This window comes from Pyrgilauda ruficollis, unplaced genomic scaffold, assembly GCF_017590135.1.
Source record: "Pyrgilauda ruficollis isolate IOZ18807 unplaced genomic scaffold, ASM1759013v1 scaffold4, whole genome shotgun sequence".
In the NCBI taxonomy this organism is placed as follows: Eukaryota; Metazoa; Chordata; class Aves; order Passeriformes; family Passeridae; genus Pyrgilauda; species Pyrgilauda ruficollis.
Genome location: NW_024525489.1, coordinates 11,784,027 through 11,802,009, shown reverse-complemented (window position 1 = coordinate 11,802,009; position 17,983 = coordinate 11,784,027). Strand labels below are relative to the sequence as shown.

The following is a 17,983-nucleotide window of genomic DNA, read 5'->3' as shown; positions in this document are numbered from 1 at the left end:
CCCAAGGTGTCAGGACAGATGGCTGTGAGGCTCCTGCTGTTCTTCATTGGGCATGTTTTGCCCTCTGAATTGTCGCTCAACAATGCCCCTGCCGAAACCCACCTGAACAATACCCTCCAGGAAACTGCAGCCTCTTTGCTGGGACATAGAGTAGAGGCTTCACAAGAAGCTTGCTCCAAGTTGCTATCATATGCACTTTCCTGGGTCAGTGGCTCCAAGCTGTCAAGCTGCTTATATGGTTTTAATCAAAAGTTAATTCTTATTCTACTGGAACCGGTGTGTCTGTTGTGCTGCTCAGCCTGCTCTGCAGCGCTGGGAACAATCAGTTCTGGTGGAAGTGCATCTGCCCATCTTGCTGGGAGCTCCCACACATTGCTTAGGAAATCAAATTCCCCCAGACTGCTTGCAATCCCCCCAGTGATGCCCTAGGAAGCTTCTGAACAGGAAGAATTGGAGGAGGCATGGCGCCAGCCAATTAATAAGCAGCACTCTGACTCTCACCCAGCCCCATTTTCAGCAGCTGCAGCAAGCAAATTTAATTCAAGCATTCCCAGGTGCCTTGCAAAGCATCCTGCTACTTGGGGATCTTCACATTACATATGCCAAGAGCTCCTTGAGCAAACCAGGGAGTGTGAAAAGAAAACCAGCAAACTAAATTGCAACCAGTGGGCATCCCAGCAGGTTGCCTTTTGGATTCCAGCTCAGCAAGAGTTAATTCTCCTCTTTTCATCCCCTCTCCCCTGTGACAACCTCTCACTAACCCAAGACTGCAGGCTGCCACATTGATTCATCCTGAAGAGCCCCTGCTATGACCACTGGGGCTGCAGAGCTCCTGGGACTGGGGGAGAAAGTGGGCTGGCTGGCTGGCTGGGTAAGCCTTCCCCAGCTTGATGCTGGCAATAGATCAGTTGTGTCTGGCCACGTGTAAGGCCTCTTTCACCTAAGGAGAATATTCCACTCCAATCCGAGCTCTCTGAGAGGATTTTTGTGCCACCACAGCTAGTGCCTGGAAAGCCAGCATATCCAGTGAGGAGTGTGCACAGGCAAACAGCAGCTCCACACTCAGGCAGACAAATCCCCATTCTTAAGAGCTCTCCAGTCAGTAACACTTTTAGGCTTTTGAGCTTTTCAGTTATATTCACTAAGGCCGCTATGTTTTGCAGTCCAACAATGGAACAGAAGGATGCACAGCTTTGTCCAGGGGCCCCAGCACAGAGAAGAGGGTGTGATAGAGCAGCAGAATCTGCAGGACATGGGAGAGGGTGATGGAGCAAGGGAAGGAGTGAAAGGTCAGAAGGTGGCACAAGGCTGCTTGCAGCCCAAGTGAGACATCACAGTGAAAACGCTGGGAAGGCAGCACAGGAACAGAGGGAAGCAGCAGGCTGGATGTGAGAGGGGATGTAATCCTCTGGGACAAGGAAATGAAAAGGGCTCCATAAGACCTCAGTATGACTCATGGAAGTGGAGACCTCACCATGAAATGCAAGTGTTTTCATTGGAGAAAAGCCAGGAGGAGGCAATACCATGAAAACCTTTTCCAGTGTGTCTTAGTTTCAGCCAGGGTAGAGTTAATTTTTTACAGCAGTATCACAACAAAGTGTTTCCTTCTCGTGCTTGACAGAAGTGGGAACAAAGCTTCCCTCTCTCCTCCTCTCTCTGCCTTTCTTTATTCAGTCCCAGGGCACCATGATGACACCTGTAGCCATTTCTAAGAGCTTTCCCATACAAATGACTGGGCTACAGCAGGACCTCAGTAATATGCTCCTTTAAACAGGGCACTCAATAGTCACAGCTACATTGTGATGCTGCAAAACAGTAACAGCAGTAACCAATGGGGTATGAACCAAACTGGGTGTGTGTGTTTAAATTTGCATGTCACTCAGCTCCCTCCATGTCGTAACTTACAGCAGAAAAGTGATTTTCCCTTTTCTTGATCCCTTTTAGTAGGAGCTCAATAAAGGACAGAACCAAGATTACTATTAGACACTGTGCAAAAAGGAAAAAAACTCAACTTACTGGAGAAGGATAAAACCCACAAATTTGTTCATTGAGTTGCAGTGCTGATAATAGCAAAACTTGGCTCAGAGGGAAGATCTACTATGACAAACTGCCTTCATTATTAGAGGCTCCCCCGGGTCCTGTATTATTATTAAGTACTGACAACGTGCTCCATACGGTGTGAGTAACAAACAAAGGCTGTCCCACCCCAGAGAGCTCACAATCAAATGGAGACATAAAACTGGAGCCTACTGTGCAGAACTAGAGGAAAGAGACACTTGAATCTTTTTAATTATTTTGTTTTCTACCTACAGTAAACAAAATTTTCCTTGCAAAATGCATTTGCTTCTCAGCTACCAGTGAATGGCACGAACCACCAATTTTACGTGTCCTCATTTTTCAAAAATGTTGAATGTAGGCGCTTTGCTGGGCGTGGATGAAAGCACCTGGCAATCCTGCTAAGATAATGTGCTCTTTAAAAACATCAAACTATTCTCCCTAACCTTCTCCAACCAGTGAAGTCTTCAGATTTCACTCAGTTCTCCACCCCAGCCCCCAACCCCCAGTATGATTTTTCTTCAAACTCAGAAACCTTGAAACCCACTTCTCCTCCCCAGCAGAGTTCATACAGTCCAAATAGCTTAGTTAGTGTGACAGGATGAAAGCCCTTCTGCAACACAAACAGCCATTGACTTTTTCCTGCAGTTCCTGCCTGGAGAGCCCTTTAGCTTATTCCCTTTTTTCCACATGAGTGAGTAGGATGGAATTCCACTCGTTTGAATCTTTGGTGTACAAAATCTACACCACCAACTAATGACTATGAAGCATTGTTCCCACTAAAACCACGTTCAAAACACTGAGCATGAACAGCCCAATGGGGCTGCAGGGCTTTGAAAGACCTTGACTGTACCCAACCCCAGAGGCAAAACTGAACACCAAGCTGTGCACTTGGCCTGTCTCTTCCATTCAGTGGGGAAGGTGCAAGACCATCAGGATCTGCCAACTTCATCACTTTCAGCTCTTAATCAGCAAGGAAATGTTGATGTAATCGCCTCCTGAAAGGCGATATGCTGGGGCTCCAGGAGAGCAGGCCTTACCTGCCGGACTTCCAGGCGGTACTTGAGGATGGGATCCACAGCATCAGGCTCCTTCTGGGTCCACTGCAAGACGTAAGAGTAATTCTTGGATTGCTTCTGGCTCAAGGTGGGGTTGGGAGTGTCATAGTAAAACTCTGGGCTATAAGCTTTTGCTGGAAGGTAAAAAAAGAAAAAAGAGGGAGGCAAGTAAAAGAGTTGGATCAAGGGGAACAAAAATTACAAAGAGACGTGGTGAGAGTGGAAGAGTTCCACTCACCCAGCTTATTGACCTGCCTCTAACACAATGGACACCTTTACTTTGCACAAATGTGCCACTGTTTTCTGTGAATCACTACTGCTTTCACAGCCTAAACTGCTGGGAGGATTAGCAGCCCTGCAACACCAGTGGTACATGACCAGCACCTGAGAAGGTGGGAACAACTTCAGGTCTCCAGCTGGAACCAGCTCTAATCTTTTCTCTCTTGCTTTGTAGTTTAGATTGAAGTAACAGCTTTAAACTGGCATTTCTCCCGTTTCATCTGCTGCTTTACAGAGACTCCTGCTAACAAACCCTGAGGAAAGATCATTTGGCCAGTAGGTCATAGGAAAAGTGTTATTTATCACACAGAGACCATGGCATTAAAAAGGAGACCTTGCTCCTTCTGCCTCTCCCCTGCCTTGGCAACACAGTGCTTCAGCCTCTTTGTAACACAACAGTCAACTCGGCAGCAAAGAGGACACTGACCTCAACCTGGGTAAAAGCAGTGGGAGCTTTGGCAGGGGCGGAGATGTCTTTTTCAAACCCACGTCTCTCCTTAAAAACAAAGTGCAGCAGGAGAAGGGAAACACAGAAGGAAAGACGTACCAGAGAGAAAACGAGCAGTTCAGAGAAGAAGGGACTACCCATCATTTCCCCAGCAGTTTCTGTCCTGAGTCACGAGCAAACTGAATTTGAAGGCTCGTGCCATGCAGCCCAGAAGCTGGAGGACTAATGCACAGGGAGCACAGGCAACTCGAGTCTTACCCACAACTGGTTTTGCCCTATTTGGAATTATGATCATTTCATCCAGTGAACTTCAATTTTTGGCAGGTCCTGTCCTGAGCCAGGTGGGAGTTGGGCCTGAATGAAAGCTCAAGTGTCTGGGTTCAGGTCCAGTCTGAATCAGCAGAGACCAGAAAGATGCCTGGGCAGCAAGAGAGCAGGAATAAACACCATCTCCTCAGGATGTCTGCTGCACCTTTCCACTTGAATCACCGGCCCTGCCATTCTGTGTGGTTATAATTAGGCTCGACAGGATTCAATGTTTATTTTTTATGAACTCAGATGTATAATATTGATATTTATTTCCAAGTCCTTTTTCTCTTATTATTTTTATTGACTTGAATTTTTGCGCAAGCAAGAAGTTCAGAACCACCTCGGAGACTAATTGCTGCTTATTCAACTTGTATTGACTATGGAAGTCAAGCTTTATAATGGATTTCGAAATAAAATCAGAACTGATGATAATCATCATCTTGCGTGATATTAATTCATTATTAATTGACTCCAAGATGGAAATAGAAGCTAGAAAAAACAAGTGCTTTTTGATAGAAATGCTGCATATCAAAATACTTTCAGAACTTCCTTCTGGAAGTTTTTACTACTGCTGGAAAGTTTTGTCTTTTGCTTGCAGCTGATGGGAAGAGCTGAATATTGTCCACGTCTCTCTTTCAGGCTCTTCTGTGCTTGTGGCTAGTGAGGGAGCAGATGATGAACAGTATGGGCTCCCCTGATAATTTCCTCAAGAGAAATGGGTTGGATGTTTCACTATCCTTCCAAAACATTTTGGAAAGCTAATCACTCATCCATAGAAGAAAATAATCCCATCCTGGTCAGATATATGTACTGTATTTTCAGTGCACCTGAATGCCCCACAATCAAAAATGAGTCGCTTTCTGTCCCATAGGAAGGTTTCTGGTATTTTTTTCCACAGAGAAGAAACAGAAACAAAAAGAGACCATGCCACTTTCTCTGCTGAAATAGGAAGGCTGTGGCTGATGGGAATTAAAACTCCAGCAATCCTGAGTCCAAGTAGAGCAGTCTAGTCACTGGAATAATTTTCAGGTTGCTCTACAGGCTCAGAAGATCTAATTAATTTGTAACTGTCCAGGACACAGGCAGAGATGTCTGGAGCTGAACAGCTACAATCAATGTCATGGAAAAGGAGAAGGGATGCAGGAAAAATAAAGGCTTGCTGCTTTCCTGATCAGTGCTCTCCAGCTCTCCAGGAACGAATCCTGCTTTCTGCTGAGGGGATCTTATCTCAGGCACAGCATGGCACACTAGGTGCCAATACGTATTTGTTGCTGCCACCAGCGAGCTCCTGGGAGCATTCCCAGGCTTGACAGGGATGCAGTGTTCTGTGATGGCTCATAGAGAGATATGGTTTGCTGTCACTTAGTGATGTGAGAGTTACAAGCATATGAAAAGGGTAGAGAGGGCCAAAGCTTTCAAGCAAAATTTGCTGCGAGACAAATGCCAGGAAATCTCAAGGGGTGAGAGCAAGGTCCTGAAAAGGGATGCAAATAATAAAGTAGTTTTAGTTCTGCCATTTCTGTAAGCATCACAGAGTCACAGCATACCTGTGCTTTCCCAAACCCTAGGAAAGGCCTGCTTCAAAATCAGGCCTCTCTGGATGTTAATCACTCTCATTTTTTTCAACCCAGGCTTGAAAAGTATTATAAATTGGTCCTGGACTCAAACCTGAGTATTTGGACTGAATTTATTACTTATTAAGGCAACTTCATGGGAGAGCTCTTGTAGAAAATTGTGCCCAAGTCAGTTCTAGGGTCATGGGAAAAGCAAATTTAATGATCAGCTGGAGAGGCCAGGTCAGATGTGCAGTTTTAGATGCTATAAGTCTGCCATCCCTCTATGCAGTTGCAGGTGCTGCAGAGGAGGCTTGTTACAGTGGATGATGGATTCAAAGAAAACTGCGAGCAGCAAATCCATTGTGTACTAGCAACCACTCCCAGCTCCTGTTTTTTGTAGAAGGCACTGTGAGACACAGACAGACAGGAGTCATAGAGAAGGCACAGGAATACATAATACAGTTTTTGTTTCTTTGTTTGTTTGCTTTTAAAGAGGAAATCAGATAGTTTGGAGCCTGGAGTGTTGGAGGGACGTACAGATCTTTTCAATTCCCCTTGCTCAATACTTATCGATGATACAGGTTGTCCAAGCTTCAAAGCTGATTGTGGCCTTGAGTTTAAGTCCTGTAAGCAGTCAAACATTGCTAAAATCTAACAGGCACTAGCACTTAGCTGTTCCAGGTCCATCTGCCTGAATGATGGAGACAGATCTCCCTGCTGGCTTATGGCAAATTATTCCTCCTGAACAAAATGCTGGGCACAGAGGAAGCAATAGAGGCACTGTAGTGGCACCAGTTTATGAGGAGCAAGCTTCCCATGACCCCATCCAACAGCTTGTTCCGATGTGCATTCTGTGACTTACCAGACACCTGGAAGAGGCAGGCGGAGACCCCCACGTCATTGGAAATGCTGCACTCGTAGCTCCCGCTGGTCTCCCGGCTGACGCTGTCCACCTTGAGCTCTGAGTAGTCCTGCTGCTCTGCCAGGGGCTGCGCCAGGAGGCTCCCGTTGAAGCGCCAGACGGAGGTGGCCACCTTCATGGGGCTGCCCTTGAGCATGGTGCAGCGCAGGGTGACGCTGTGCCCCATGCCCTGCCGTACGTCCTGGAAGGCTGGCTCCACCACGGGGGGGACTGGAGACCCAACAGAGCAACAGACAGGGATGCCATCAGGGAGCAGCTGCCTCACCCAGCACGGTCACCCCAACCACCTCTGACAAGACAGGTACCTATGATTTCCAAGGGGCTGGAGCCAGGATCCATCACACCAAAAGCAACAGTCGTCTGACATTCCCTTCTGACTGGGCTGGGGCCACATTCTACCTATCTCCCACTTATGAGGTAGGGATAACCTTTAGCAAGCACTCATCCCACACTGAGCACTGCTTGGAGAAGCTACCAAGCTCTGCTCTCTCATGTGAGAAGTACAATGCCAGCAGCTCTATCACAGCTTAGATTCAATCCTCAGATCTAATCAGAATGACTGGTCCTGTTATGCAGCACAAAATGCACTCCCCCTGAGCAGGCAGGTAAGTTCCCAAACAGTCATTTCTTCTTGTCAGTGTTTGGCAGGATTATCAAGGACACTGTGTTTAGGTGGAGGGATCTGCACTGGTTCTCCCCACAGACCTGAAGGAGTTTTGGAGGGCCTCTCCCAAATACATCAATACAACACATCACGGACTGGCTACAGGGACTCTGGGTCTATTTTTATCTCTAGCAACAATTGCCTGATGTTGGGAGGTGAGTCACATCTATCCATGTCAGCTTCTCTTCCAGCAGTGTGAGAATGGGAATGGTGATGTGTGCTTACCTCCTTAGCAAAGGGAGACTACTAAGTCTTTTGCAGTTCTTTAGCACTTGAAAAATTTATGGGAACCTCATGATTTGGGCATGGTTGAGGCACAGCAAGGAAAAAGTTGAATTGGTACTGTTTGGGTTATTCCTTCTTTAATGCAATGAGAGAGGACTTAAATCCCCACTGTCTCTGATAGACACGTTGCAATAAACTCTTAATTAAAACATTACAGCATGGGGATAAACAGAAGCTCTCCATCTAAAATGAGAAAAGCTTCCTGAACACAAAACAGCTGTTAGCCTGAATGTAAGAGGGAGAACTGATTTATAGCAGCTTCAGCACAATCACAGCTGACCTTCTCCAGGTTCAAAGCAAGTGCTCTTCCACAGTTTCTATGCCCTACAGATCAACAGAGCATCTGCCTCCTCTAAAGGTCCATAGCGTTGCCAAGCACAGCCAGGCCCAAAAGCACGCCACACGCAGCATCTGCAGCGCCACAGACACAGGTCCACCAACAACCATGGGTCACTCTGCATCCCTGCTGCCCTGAACTGAGCTATGCTGCAAAGAGCTTCAGCACACCTCCCACAGCCTGACCTCGCCAAGACCCAACAGCTCTGTGACACTAGTGACATCTCTACCTTCACCACAGATGAAGGTGCTGCATGCACTGTCCCACAGGTGGGCATGCAGTGTCCCATCTGAGGGGCACAAATGCATCTGTGGATATCCTGCATACAATCATCCCCGTCAGCCCCTCCACCTGGCAGCCTTTGTTTGATGTGGCTGATTGTTTTCAAGGTGTCTTTTTCTCAACTCTGAGTCTTTGGGCCCTTTGCTGTGCTGAGGTGGATTAAAAGCAGCCCTTGTCTGAGCTGAGGCTGCCGTGCTGAGTGGCACGGTCAGCTCATTACGGATGGCTTTCCTGGGGATGTGTCTCTGCAAGTGCTTCGAGTGCTGACTTGCCTTTGGCTCACACGTCTCCCACCTCACAGTGAGAATAATGTGAGAAGTTGTTTGATTAGACCTAGTGCCATGCATGTATCATCTCCATCCCTAGCTGCTATCCCATTTCTTCAGTCACATCTGATCCTTAATTGAAGCCAGTGGGGTCTCACATTATAATCTAGGCCAGCTGGTGATATAGGGAAAAGAAAGAGAAAAAGGAGAGAGAAGAGAAAAAAGAAGGCTCAAAAAAAAAAAAAAAAAAAAAAAAAAACCACCCCCTTCAGATGTACTCAGAGCAGTCTGTCTCCTGAGGAGGAGAGAGAAGGGTTGGAAGCAGCTTCCCTCACTGAATCTAACTGTGCCAGGTATGGGGTTGGGACAGAGGAAAAGGTCTTAAACTGGACAAAGTGCCACTTGCAAGTACGTGCTGCAAGGAAAGTGCCCTCCTGGACCTCACTGTGGGAGTGTCTGGGACTGGTAAAGGACCACAGAGGAACAGGGCTGGGATGCTCCAGAGGCTTCCTTAGGTCACTGGAACAGCAGGGCAGCCAAGGATGCAGAAGATATTTAATCTTCTTCAGCTGGAAAATGGGATTTACTTGATTTGCACTGGGACAGGCTCCAGGGCTATGTTACCATCTTGCAAAGGGAATGTCTGAAAGTGTCTGTCAATTAAAAATTGATTATATTTTCTCCTCTTTCTCCGGCACTAGAAAACACCCAATGAGTATTAACTCTGCCTAGAGCTCTAGGTAGTCCTGGAGCTCCTGGGTTTTCTGGAGAGAGACCTGAAGCAGGTTATCCCATCACTACACAGTACAGAGAACTACACCAGGGGCCAGTTATTCCCCAAGGTTCCCAATGGATATGAAAACAAAGGAAGATCAACAGCACTTACAGAGCCAGACATCAGCTCTGGCCTCCAATGCCTACTGGGGAGCTCAGACTTGTTCAAGGAGGTTAAACACAAAAAGCAGACTCACCACAAAGGCAGGGATTCAGGCCGTAACACCTCACCGCTAACAACACAGCCTTTTCTGTTTCTGTTCTTTTTCTCTGGCTTAAAGGCAAAAGAAAGCTTGTTTAAATGAGATGGTGCTGCTACTGCCCAGAACTAGGAACTGAACAGCTCCAGCACACCAGTCATAGGGGCTGTTTTGGAGGAGAGACCTGTGATATGAGCCCTGCACAGACCCCTTTAGGGAGCTGCAAAAAGGATAATGACTTTCAAGGTGCTTCTTACACTCACAGGGAAGCAGCATTTCTGCTGGCTATAAGGAAGTTGTACTTGGCTATTCTAGCTTGCTAAGCTGCTATGTTTTTAAGTTTTTAGCCCAGTTCCAAAGGTGAGTCCTCATCCAGAGGCTCCTCAAATGCCTTCCTGTGTCTCCCTTGAAATCCAGCACCTTTATCAGAAGTGCTCTTTTGAGCAGCCTCCACATTGCAGGCAGCAAGTTGCTAGGCTTCCAGAAGGTAAAAAAACTCTCTGTGCACATAGAGAACTTCAGGATCCCCTGGCAAGAAGCACAGCAAACAAATACAGACAATTACTGTTCTCTCTCAGCACACAGCTTAACTCTAGAAGAGCTTGTTGGCAACAGCAGTGATGAAAGAGGTAAAGAGGCAGTGTTGAAGCGAGGGTCCTCCACCAACCTTGTTAAGATGCTGCTGCTGCAGGCAGGGCTAGTCTGCCTTTGCAGCAGAATTAGCTAGTTAGGAGCAATTCCAATGAGCCAAACACAGGCAACCTCCTCCAGTGTGCCAGGCACCCTAAAGCAAAGCTGGGCTGCAGGCAGCTCCTCGCTGTGAGCCAGAGCAGATGCTCTGCACCGAAGGGCTGGTAAGCTAATGCTGCTCACAGTGATGAAGGGCAGCAGGGAGGGAAGTACAACAGCGAGATGTCAAGCACCAAGGAGTGTTGCTTTGTGTCCCAAGAACCTCTTATCTTCTTCATTTTACTGGAAATAACCAGAATGGAAATGCTGATCCCTGCTAGGTGAGTGAGAAGTGCCTTCTCACAGTTTAGAGTTATGGTCTGCTTGGTTTTTAGTTTTAGCCTTGAGAAAAGGTAAAACTAAACCAGGGCTTTTCCTTACAAGAGCCAAAGAGCTCAATGGAGAGACCACAGTCTCTCCTTTCACTGTCACTGTGTTGTCCTGCTTGGGCATAGCTCAGCAAGGGATACTTGGCCCTTGCAATGCTGTCAGATTGCTGCAGGTTCCCATCAAATTCAGATGCCTCCAGAAGGCAGAGATGTTTCTTTCACCAGTGATGAAGTCAGACCATCCCAGGATAGCAGAGATGCACTTGGAAGCTTTTTACTCGTGGGGTAAATAGAAAAAAAAATTCCCTTAAATTAGAAACTGGAAATGTTGTCATGAGGCTGCTCAATCCAGTATGGATGAAAGACAAAGAAGGGCTCCTGGTGAAGTGGACTCATGCACAGAAATCAGTGACAAGCTTAAAGACAAACCAGGATCTGCAGAACATGGGAGCATTGAGTGAACAGACCTCACAGAAATTGTTCAGACAATAATTGAGAAGGTTGAACATTCTAGACATCACAGGACAACACTACTATGCAAGACACATGCAAATTCTGCTTCCCCACTGCAGTTTGGTAACAGTGAATAGCATAACCTGATCAAATCTCAAATGCTGGCTTGTTTTGGAAAGGTTGTCAGAGCTAGGGAGCTCTCTCATAATCCGCTTTCTGACTCACAAGCAGCCTTGTCCCCCATGTAGCCACGTACAGCTGACAACAGCCATCTCTGTGGGTGGTGAGCTGCCAGCATTGTACCGCTAGTGTGTGCGGCTGCCATGGGCTGCCACATTCTTATTTTGCTATAGGAATTTACTTCCCACAACACTTCCTGTGCTGCAAAGAGCACCACGGCACAGCAATGTCCTGGGGAAAAGGAGAGGCATGAAGAGAAAGATGCCCTAATCAAGGTCACACATGCAGAGATCAGACAAAAGCAGTGCAGGAGTCCTTTATCCTCACCTTCATGATACCTTCCATATTGGGACCCATGTCCTGGTCCTTCCACTCTTAGGCCAGTCTTCCTTGTCTGTGAGAAACACCCACTCTTCTATCCTCCAGAGCCAGTCTTTAATTTTTTTTTTAAATCTAGACAGTGCAGTATGTAACACAAGTGATGAAAATAGCAAGCTGTGCTAGATTAGAAAGCTGCTTAATTTCAGCAGCTCTCATCCCACCCTACCGACTGACTACCTCAAAGCTTAGCCATGCATCACAGCACCAGTGGGACTCCTGACTTTGGTCTTCACCATGTCCCTTGGTGAGACCCAACTGACCACCCATTTGTAGGATTAACGTTGCAAACAGCACACAGATAACCTGGCATGAAAGACTGCACACAGTGGTTACTTACAATCCTTAGCTGTGTCTCGTAATCCAAAGAAGCTAATGACAACAGGAAGTCATTTTTCTCTAGAAAGCAAATCAGCACAGGCAGCTATTTGGACCTTATGAGACCTATATGAGTCTATCTAGCATCCATTTAATTTCTTATAGGTATTCTTTTGCAGACTGCTGGATGCAGTCTTCCCTAATCTTCTCTAGACAACCAAAGCAACCTCAGCAAAGGATGCCTCCCTTTTTCAACCCCCAGCCCCATAACCTGGGGTAATAAAGATATCACAGACAGCAAAGATACTGCAACCCTTTTCTCACAGCAGAAAGAAAACTCCATGGTTTCAGCTCCAGGAGAGACCAGAACACTCTACCTGGACAAGAGGGAAGCTCTTTTATTGTCACAAGGCTGAGAAATCACAGCTGAGCAATTCCTGTTCCTTGCAACTGCACTTGCACTCCACACCCTAGGAACACACATTAGGCATCAACCATTTTCCATGTGGAGACAAATACCCAACCCATATATACAAGCCCGGTCTCATATGCTTGTTTAATATATAATTGAGTAGTTAGAGAAAGGGAGATCCAGGAAGGCTTGCTCAGCCTGTTTCTTTTATCTTATATGACTTTTGCCTTTGCACTTCAGTCTCTCCATGTATGAAGAGATAAAATGTGTTGTTTTGGCATAGTGCTTGAAAGCCAAGTTGCAAATATTGTTATTTCAAAGAAAACAAATTTGTTTGAGTAAATTTTCTGCTAGACAAAAGAGTGCAGGGTCTGGAGAAGCAGGGCTCAGAGAAGAAAAGTTGACTGCTTTTAAAAGAAGAGCAAATGAAATGTCTTCACTACCAGCTTTTCTGCTTTCCTCTTCCCTGAACTTTCCAAGCCAATTAACCAAACCAGTCTTCACCAATGAATAAAGAGGGATTTACTAAAGGATTTCCTCTTCTGCATGATGAACTGTGCTGATTAATACATGAGACCCCTTGCTCAATTTACAGAGTGCTTTGGAGAAAGTCCATCCTGGGTGGGAATTTCCAGACCTTTAGCCTCACAGAGATGCCTCCTCAAAAAAAGATCTGTCCCAGACATGCTGGAATGCCACTCAGACTCACTGCCCAATTAATTCCCACTAACAAGATGCTACAAAGGCAAGTATTCTTCTGCAGCGTAAAGCCACCTCATTCCCATGCCTCACTTACCTTCTAGTGTCTCGTTTTAAAACAGTACACTCTCCTAACTGAAAAAGATAAGTAGAAAAAGATGCTGCATGTACAGAAAGCACACATTTATATGTGAAATGCATGCCGCTAAGCCTTCCCCCACCCGTACACCACCCAATCAGCCAAGCTGTTCACTGGAGAAATATAGAGGATGAGAATGGACATTTCAAAATGAATACCTTCAAGTACTGCCAGACCAACAGCATTACCCCAAACTTAGATTTGTTTTTTCCACAGACTAACATGAAATTATTTTCTGTAGCTTACAACCAAGTTTGCTAATTATAACATGGTGAAGCAGCATGACGGCCAGGGTGGATCTGCCCAGCCTTCACTCTCCTGCCCACGCACATACCCACAAGAGGGGAGCCCTCCCGTGTGCAGCAGTGTCAGACCACCAACGCTTCGCTCAGGTTCTGCTTGTCTTCCACAAGATAACAAGGTGTCACCTCATAGCCATGCATCTGTTATTACATGCGTCTGTTTAACAAATTGGGCTGGCAGTGACATGCCACTCCCAACAGCATATAAATAGTTTAGATGCAAACATTCATGAACAGTCAACCAATTATATTCTTTCCCCAAAAGCATCCTATATGCATTAACTTTTGGCAGAGAAACAGTTATCTTACCATTCAATAATTCATAGGTGAGCTACTCAGCTGGGCAGTTCTGGGAATAAAGTAACTCATTGCCAGTGCAAAGTAAGGAAAAGAAAAAAAAACCAAAATCAACCCCACAAGAAAGAATAAATGAGGTTTTTTCCAAAGCAAAGAATCCACATCTTTCCTCTTATTTCAGAGTGTATCAGTAATTTTTCTTACAATCTAACATAATTCCCTTGCTGCAGTTTAAGCCTATTGCTAGTCCTCCCCACAGGTGTTTTCATGTCCTAGTAATCAACTCTGTACTATCCCCAGGGTGTAAAGAAGGGAAAATAGAGGGAAAACAGCTAATATATGAAGTTCATCATTCTAGTATAGGCCCTCTACATTCCTGAGAAAGATTTGGAACAACTGGGAAAGGACTGATAACCTCCCCTCCCCAAGTTTGACCAAACTGAAACCAGCAAACCTGGTGCTAGCTGAAGCAGGACGTTAAAGCCCAAATTTATCACATTTTGTTTTCATTGAAACACTCATCTTAGGAATGCCACCTCCCTCCAAGGCTATTAAATGAGAGGGACATCTCCAGAGGATGATTCAGATGGCAGGAATTCCTAGCTGGCTTACGAGCCTCTGTCCTACACCTGCACAGGGAGCTTAAGGTGATGCCATCCCTCCCAGCTCTGCTAGGTGGAATGAATGCAGAGTGAAGCAAGTGCATTGATGTGGCCAATGCCCCCCTTCCCTATAAACCTCTCATGAACTCTCAGTGCACCTTGTTTGGTAAGTTGATCAGTAAGCAGAGTGTAACACACACCTGAAACCTGGATAGCGTATCCTGCTCTTGGACAGGAGACACCTCCTGTGCTCCAACTGCTGCGTGCCACAACAGAGCTCACCTGGGCAGGAAAACAGGCACCAGCCTGCACATTCCCCATAGCAAACACTCCGAGAAATCTCTGGACTCCAGGATATGTCCAACTAGTGCCACCACCAGGGCTCATGTCCAGAGAACGCAGCTGCCTCCTAAAAGGAATTGTCTGAATTCCCTCTTATCCCCTGGAGGTGAGAGCACCCCCAGCCAGAGGAGCAACTGGGCAGAGGTGCCTGCTGATTCCAAGCATCAATCCAATAGCTCCTGTTCCGTTGCCAGCTACCATAACAATTCAATTTCTTCCATATATTTACACCCCTTTAATAAAAGAACTGAAATGTAAAAGCAGGGAGGCTGCAGGAGAAAAGTACCTCTGAGGACTGCAATCCTGTCAAAATAGAGAAAAGGCCCAGCTTTAGAAATGCAGTTATTGTCAGGGCTGCAGGGGATCAGAGGCTTCTGCTCACAGCTGGACCACAGTATTACCTCACCTTCTGTTTTCACTTTGAAAACTAAACTGGGACCACAAGACAATCCCTCCACAGCTGCTTTCCAAACAGGCAGGCAAAGTGAGAGGCAGCACAGCCAGAATCAGAAACATTGATTAAAAAATCAGACCCGCTGTAATGTTGGTGAGGTGGGACCAGAGTTGGAAAGGAGAGAGATCCAAGTCAGAAAGAGCTCAGTAGGGGAAGGAAGGCCATTCAAAGCAATTAATATAATCAAATACTAACCAGCACTCCTTAATATGTTCACTTTGAAATCTTTGTTCACAGTAACAAACAGAAGGGATGCATGGGGCAAAGCTAGACCAGGAAGAGTTAATACAGTGGTTCACCATTCATCTACACAGTGGAAAGAAGACAATCTTCCCCACACAAAACAGGCTGTTCCTCAGCTTCTTCTTCAGGCCTAGCAGGGAATTTGGACCAAGGATAAAGAATTCTGCATAGAGCCATGCTCAGTTCTCCATCACTTCGCTATCTGCTACCTCAGAGTTCTGCTGCCAGTTGCTTAATATCCTGCTCTACTAACTGCCATCATTACCCCATTTTTCCATCCTTCACCCTTGATTGGTCTTGATTCATCTGAGGAAGATGACGACAATGAAAACGTAACTGTTCAGAAAGAGGCTGAAAGGATGCTTAAACTAAAAGATTTATGGCAAACGCTCAGGCTCATAGATGAAACAGCTGAGGTCAACAGATATCAAAGCAATTTTTCCCATAAGAATTAATGTAACAAGGGGGGCAATGCATACAGGGACTCAAGAAATGCATGCAATTTAAAAACATGGGATCGGTATATATAGCATAGAGAAAAGAGAGGCAAGAACATTTTTTACTGTAAGCATTTTTACTGTCATTCTCTGGATGGTTACCGCTTCATCATTGTCATCATCATTTTCAGATGAATCAAGGTAGATAAAATCAATCATGGGCAAAGGATGGAAAAATGAGGATGGGTTCAGAAGGTCTTCAGATGAAATGGCTGAGTCCTTTCAGAACAGTGACTGGCTTCAAAAAGCCAGGTGCCAAACAGCCACAATCTCTGCCATCTGTACATCCTGTTTTTCCCCTCCATCCTTCACACGATTACCTGCACGCATTTAAAATGTGTGACATCCATAAGGACCTTTGCCCAAGTCCTCCTCTGTTAATTAACTACTAAAAAAATATTTTATCTGTCCTATTAATAATGTCATAGCTTTTCATGAACGTATCTTCAACAGACTGCTGGTCACAGAGAATCATCTCCCTGCACTTTATGCCAAAAGATGCTGCCTGCCTTTGGAGACAGCAGAGGATCTGGCAGGGTGATATCACCCACCTCAGAGAATGATATGGACTCAAGATGTAGAGGACTTACTCCTGCATTGGAAACCTCCTGTCTTCTGTCAATGCAGGCTCCGTGTTTCCCAAGGCACATCAGCCCTGCTGCTGAAGCAGGTGCAGTCCTGTAGCCCCTGTCTTTCCCTGCATGAGGGAGACCACTTTTACCTGTGACACTCACAGATGCTGTGGACTCCCACAAATCACTTTTCTGGGCTCAGGGTCTCTTCTGCAGCAGAAGGCACAGAAAGGAGGCCAGTGAGAGAACTGGCAACCATTCAAGGACAGCAGCCTGCTCCTCAACCTCCCCATCTGGCTATCGGCTCAGTCTCATCTCCTCTGGACTTGGATCAGGAGAGCGAAGTCTATTAACAGTCTCATTCACAGGATAAATCTGATCTGACATTCGATTTTCCATGACTAACCTCAAACTGGGCCAGTACAGCAGGAACTCTTTGGAAGAGTAGCATCCCTGCAATGTGGTCACTTGCCTATCTCCTACAGACACTTCTTTGCGTTGGCTGAGGAGAGCTTCAGCTGCAGCCAAGGTGATATGCAGGACAAGTGGGAAGGACATACTATTTCTTCTTCCAATTCTTGGATTTTGGTCCAACACATAAACACCTGAAGTTAGTTCCATAAGTTTTCAGTATTCTCATTTTCAACTCTCCTGGGACACAAAAGTTAAGGCTGTTACCTTCTCATTCTGACCCACTGCATCAAGAGCTGAAAGTTGATCCTGGCCTGATCCAATCCATCAGCAATCATTCTGAGGGGTTGCACCAGCACACACTGCTATACAACAACCTGCTCCTTCTGCCCTCTCCATAATAAATAATAATGCCTCCCAAAATCAGCTATCCCAGGTAAAAAGGACATTTTAATCCAGTTTCAGCAACGTTTGCTGAGACATCCCACTGTAGTGGGCAGGAAGAAAATATAATTCTAAGTTTTGGAAAGAACCTGCGTGGACTTAAATCTGGAAATATTTGTGGCTAAATCTGTGATACAAGCCAGAGATGTTAGAAAGACAACCTATGTCTGTTTGTAAGACTCTGGCTAGGTCTATGTATCCTGATCTGAATTCATCAGTGCAAAAATGGCAGACTAATAACGGATCATAAAAATCTTAAAAATTACACAAAAAGTAGTAAAATATCTACTTTCTGTAGAAAAGGGATCTTTTCTGTAGAAAAGGGAAAACTTCATCCAGCTGGGCCATTCAGGGGAAGTTTGTGATAGCACCTCGTGAACACCAGAGGAGATAAAATTATTCTGTACCCTCCATGCAAGCACTGCCTATGGAGGTACAAACCAAATCCTTGGGTCAACCTAAGCAGATGAAACCCCAGAACAAACAGCAATAAACCTTTTTATTCCTCAATGATTCCATAAAAAACCTCGTGGAAGATGAATGTGGAATGCAACCTTCCAAGTTAAAAATGAATGATGATTAATATAGTTTTATGGGTCTTGGCAGACAAACCGGGTAGTGTTTGAGAAAGCAACAAGAAAAGTAACTCTCTTGTCATAACATCCTCAGGCTTTGGAAAGAACCTGGCTTGCTTCCACACGACAGACTAATTGAAGATGTAATACTACTCAAATGCAGCCCACATTA

The 17,983-nt window shown here is 45.6% G+C and overlaps 1 protein-coding gene across 1 annotated transcript in view; it reads right to left on the bottom strand.

The window, feature by feature from the left end:
• The window catches only part of MDGA1 (MAM domain containing glycosylphosphatidylinositol anchor 1), a 138,750-nt gene that overhangs the window by 40,135 nt on the left and 80,632 nt on the right, over nt 1-17,983 (bottom strand). The window contains exons 9-10 of the mRNA XM_041477151.1: nt 6,568-6,837; nt 3,096-3,247 (exon numbers count right to left, since the gene is read on the bottom strand). Of these exons, the coding sequence (XP_041333085.1) occupies nt 3,096-3,247; nt 6,568-6,837 (422 nt within the window). The remainder of the gene's footprint in view (nt 1-3,095; nt 3,248-6,567; nt 6,838-17,983) is intronic.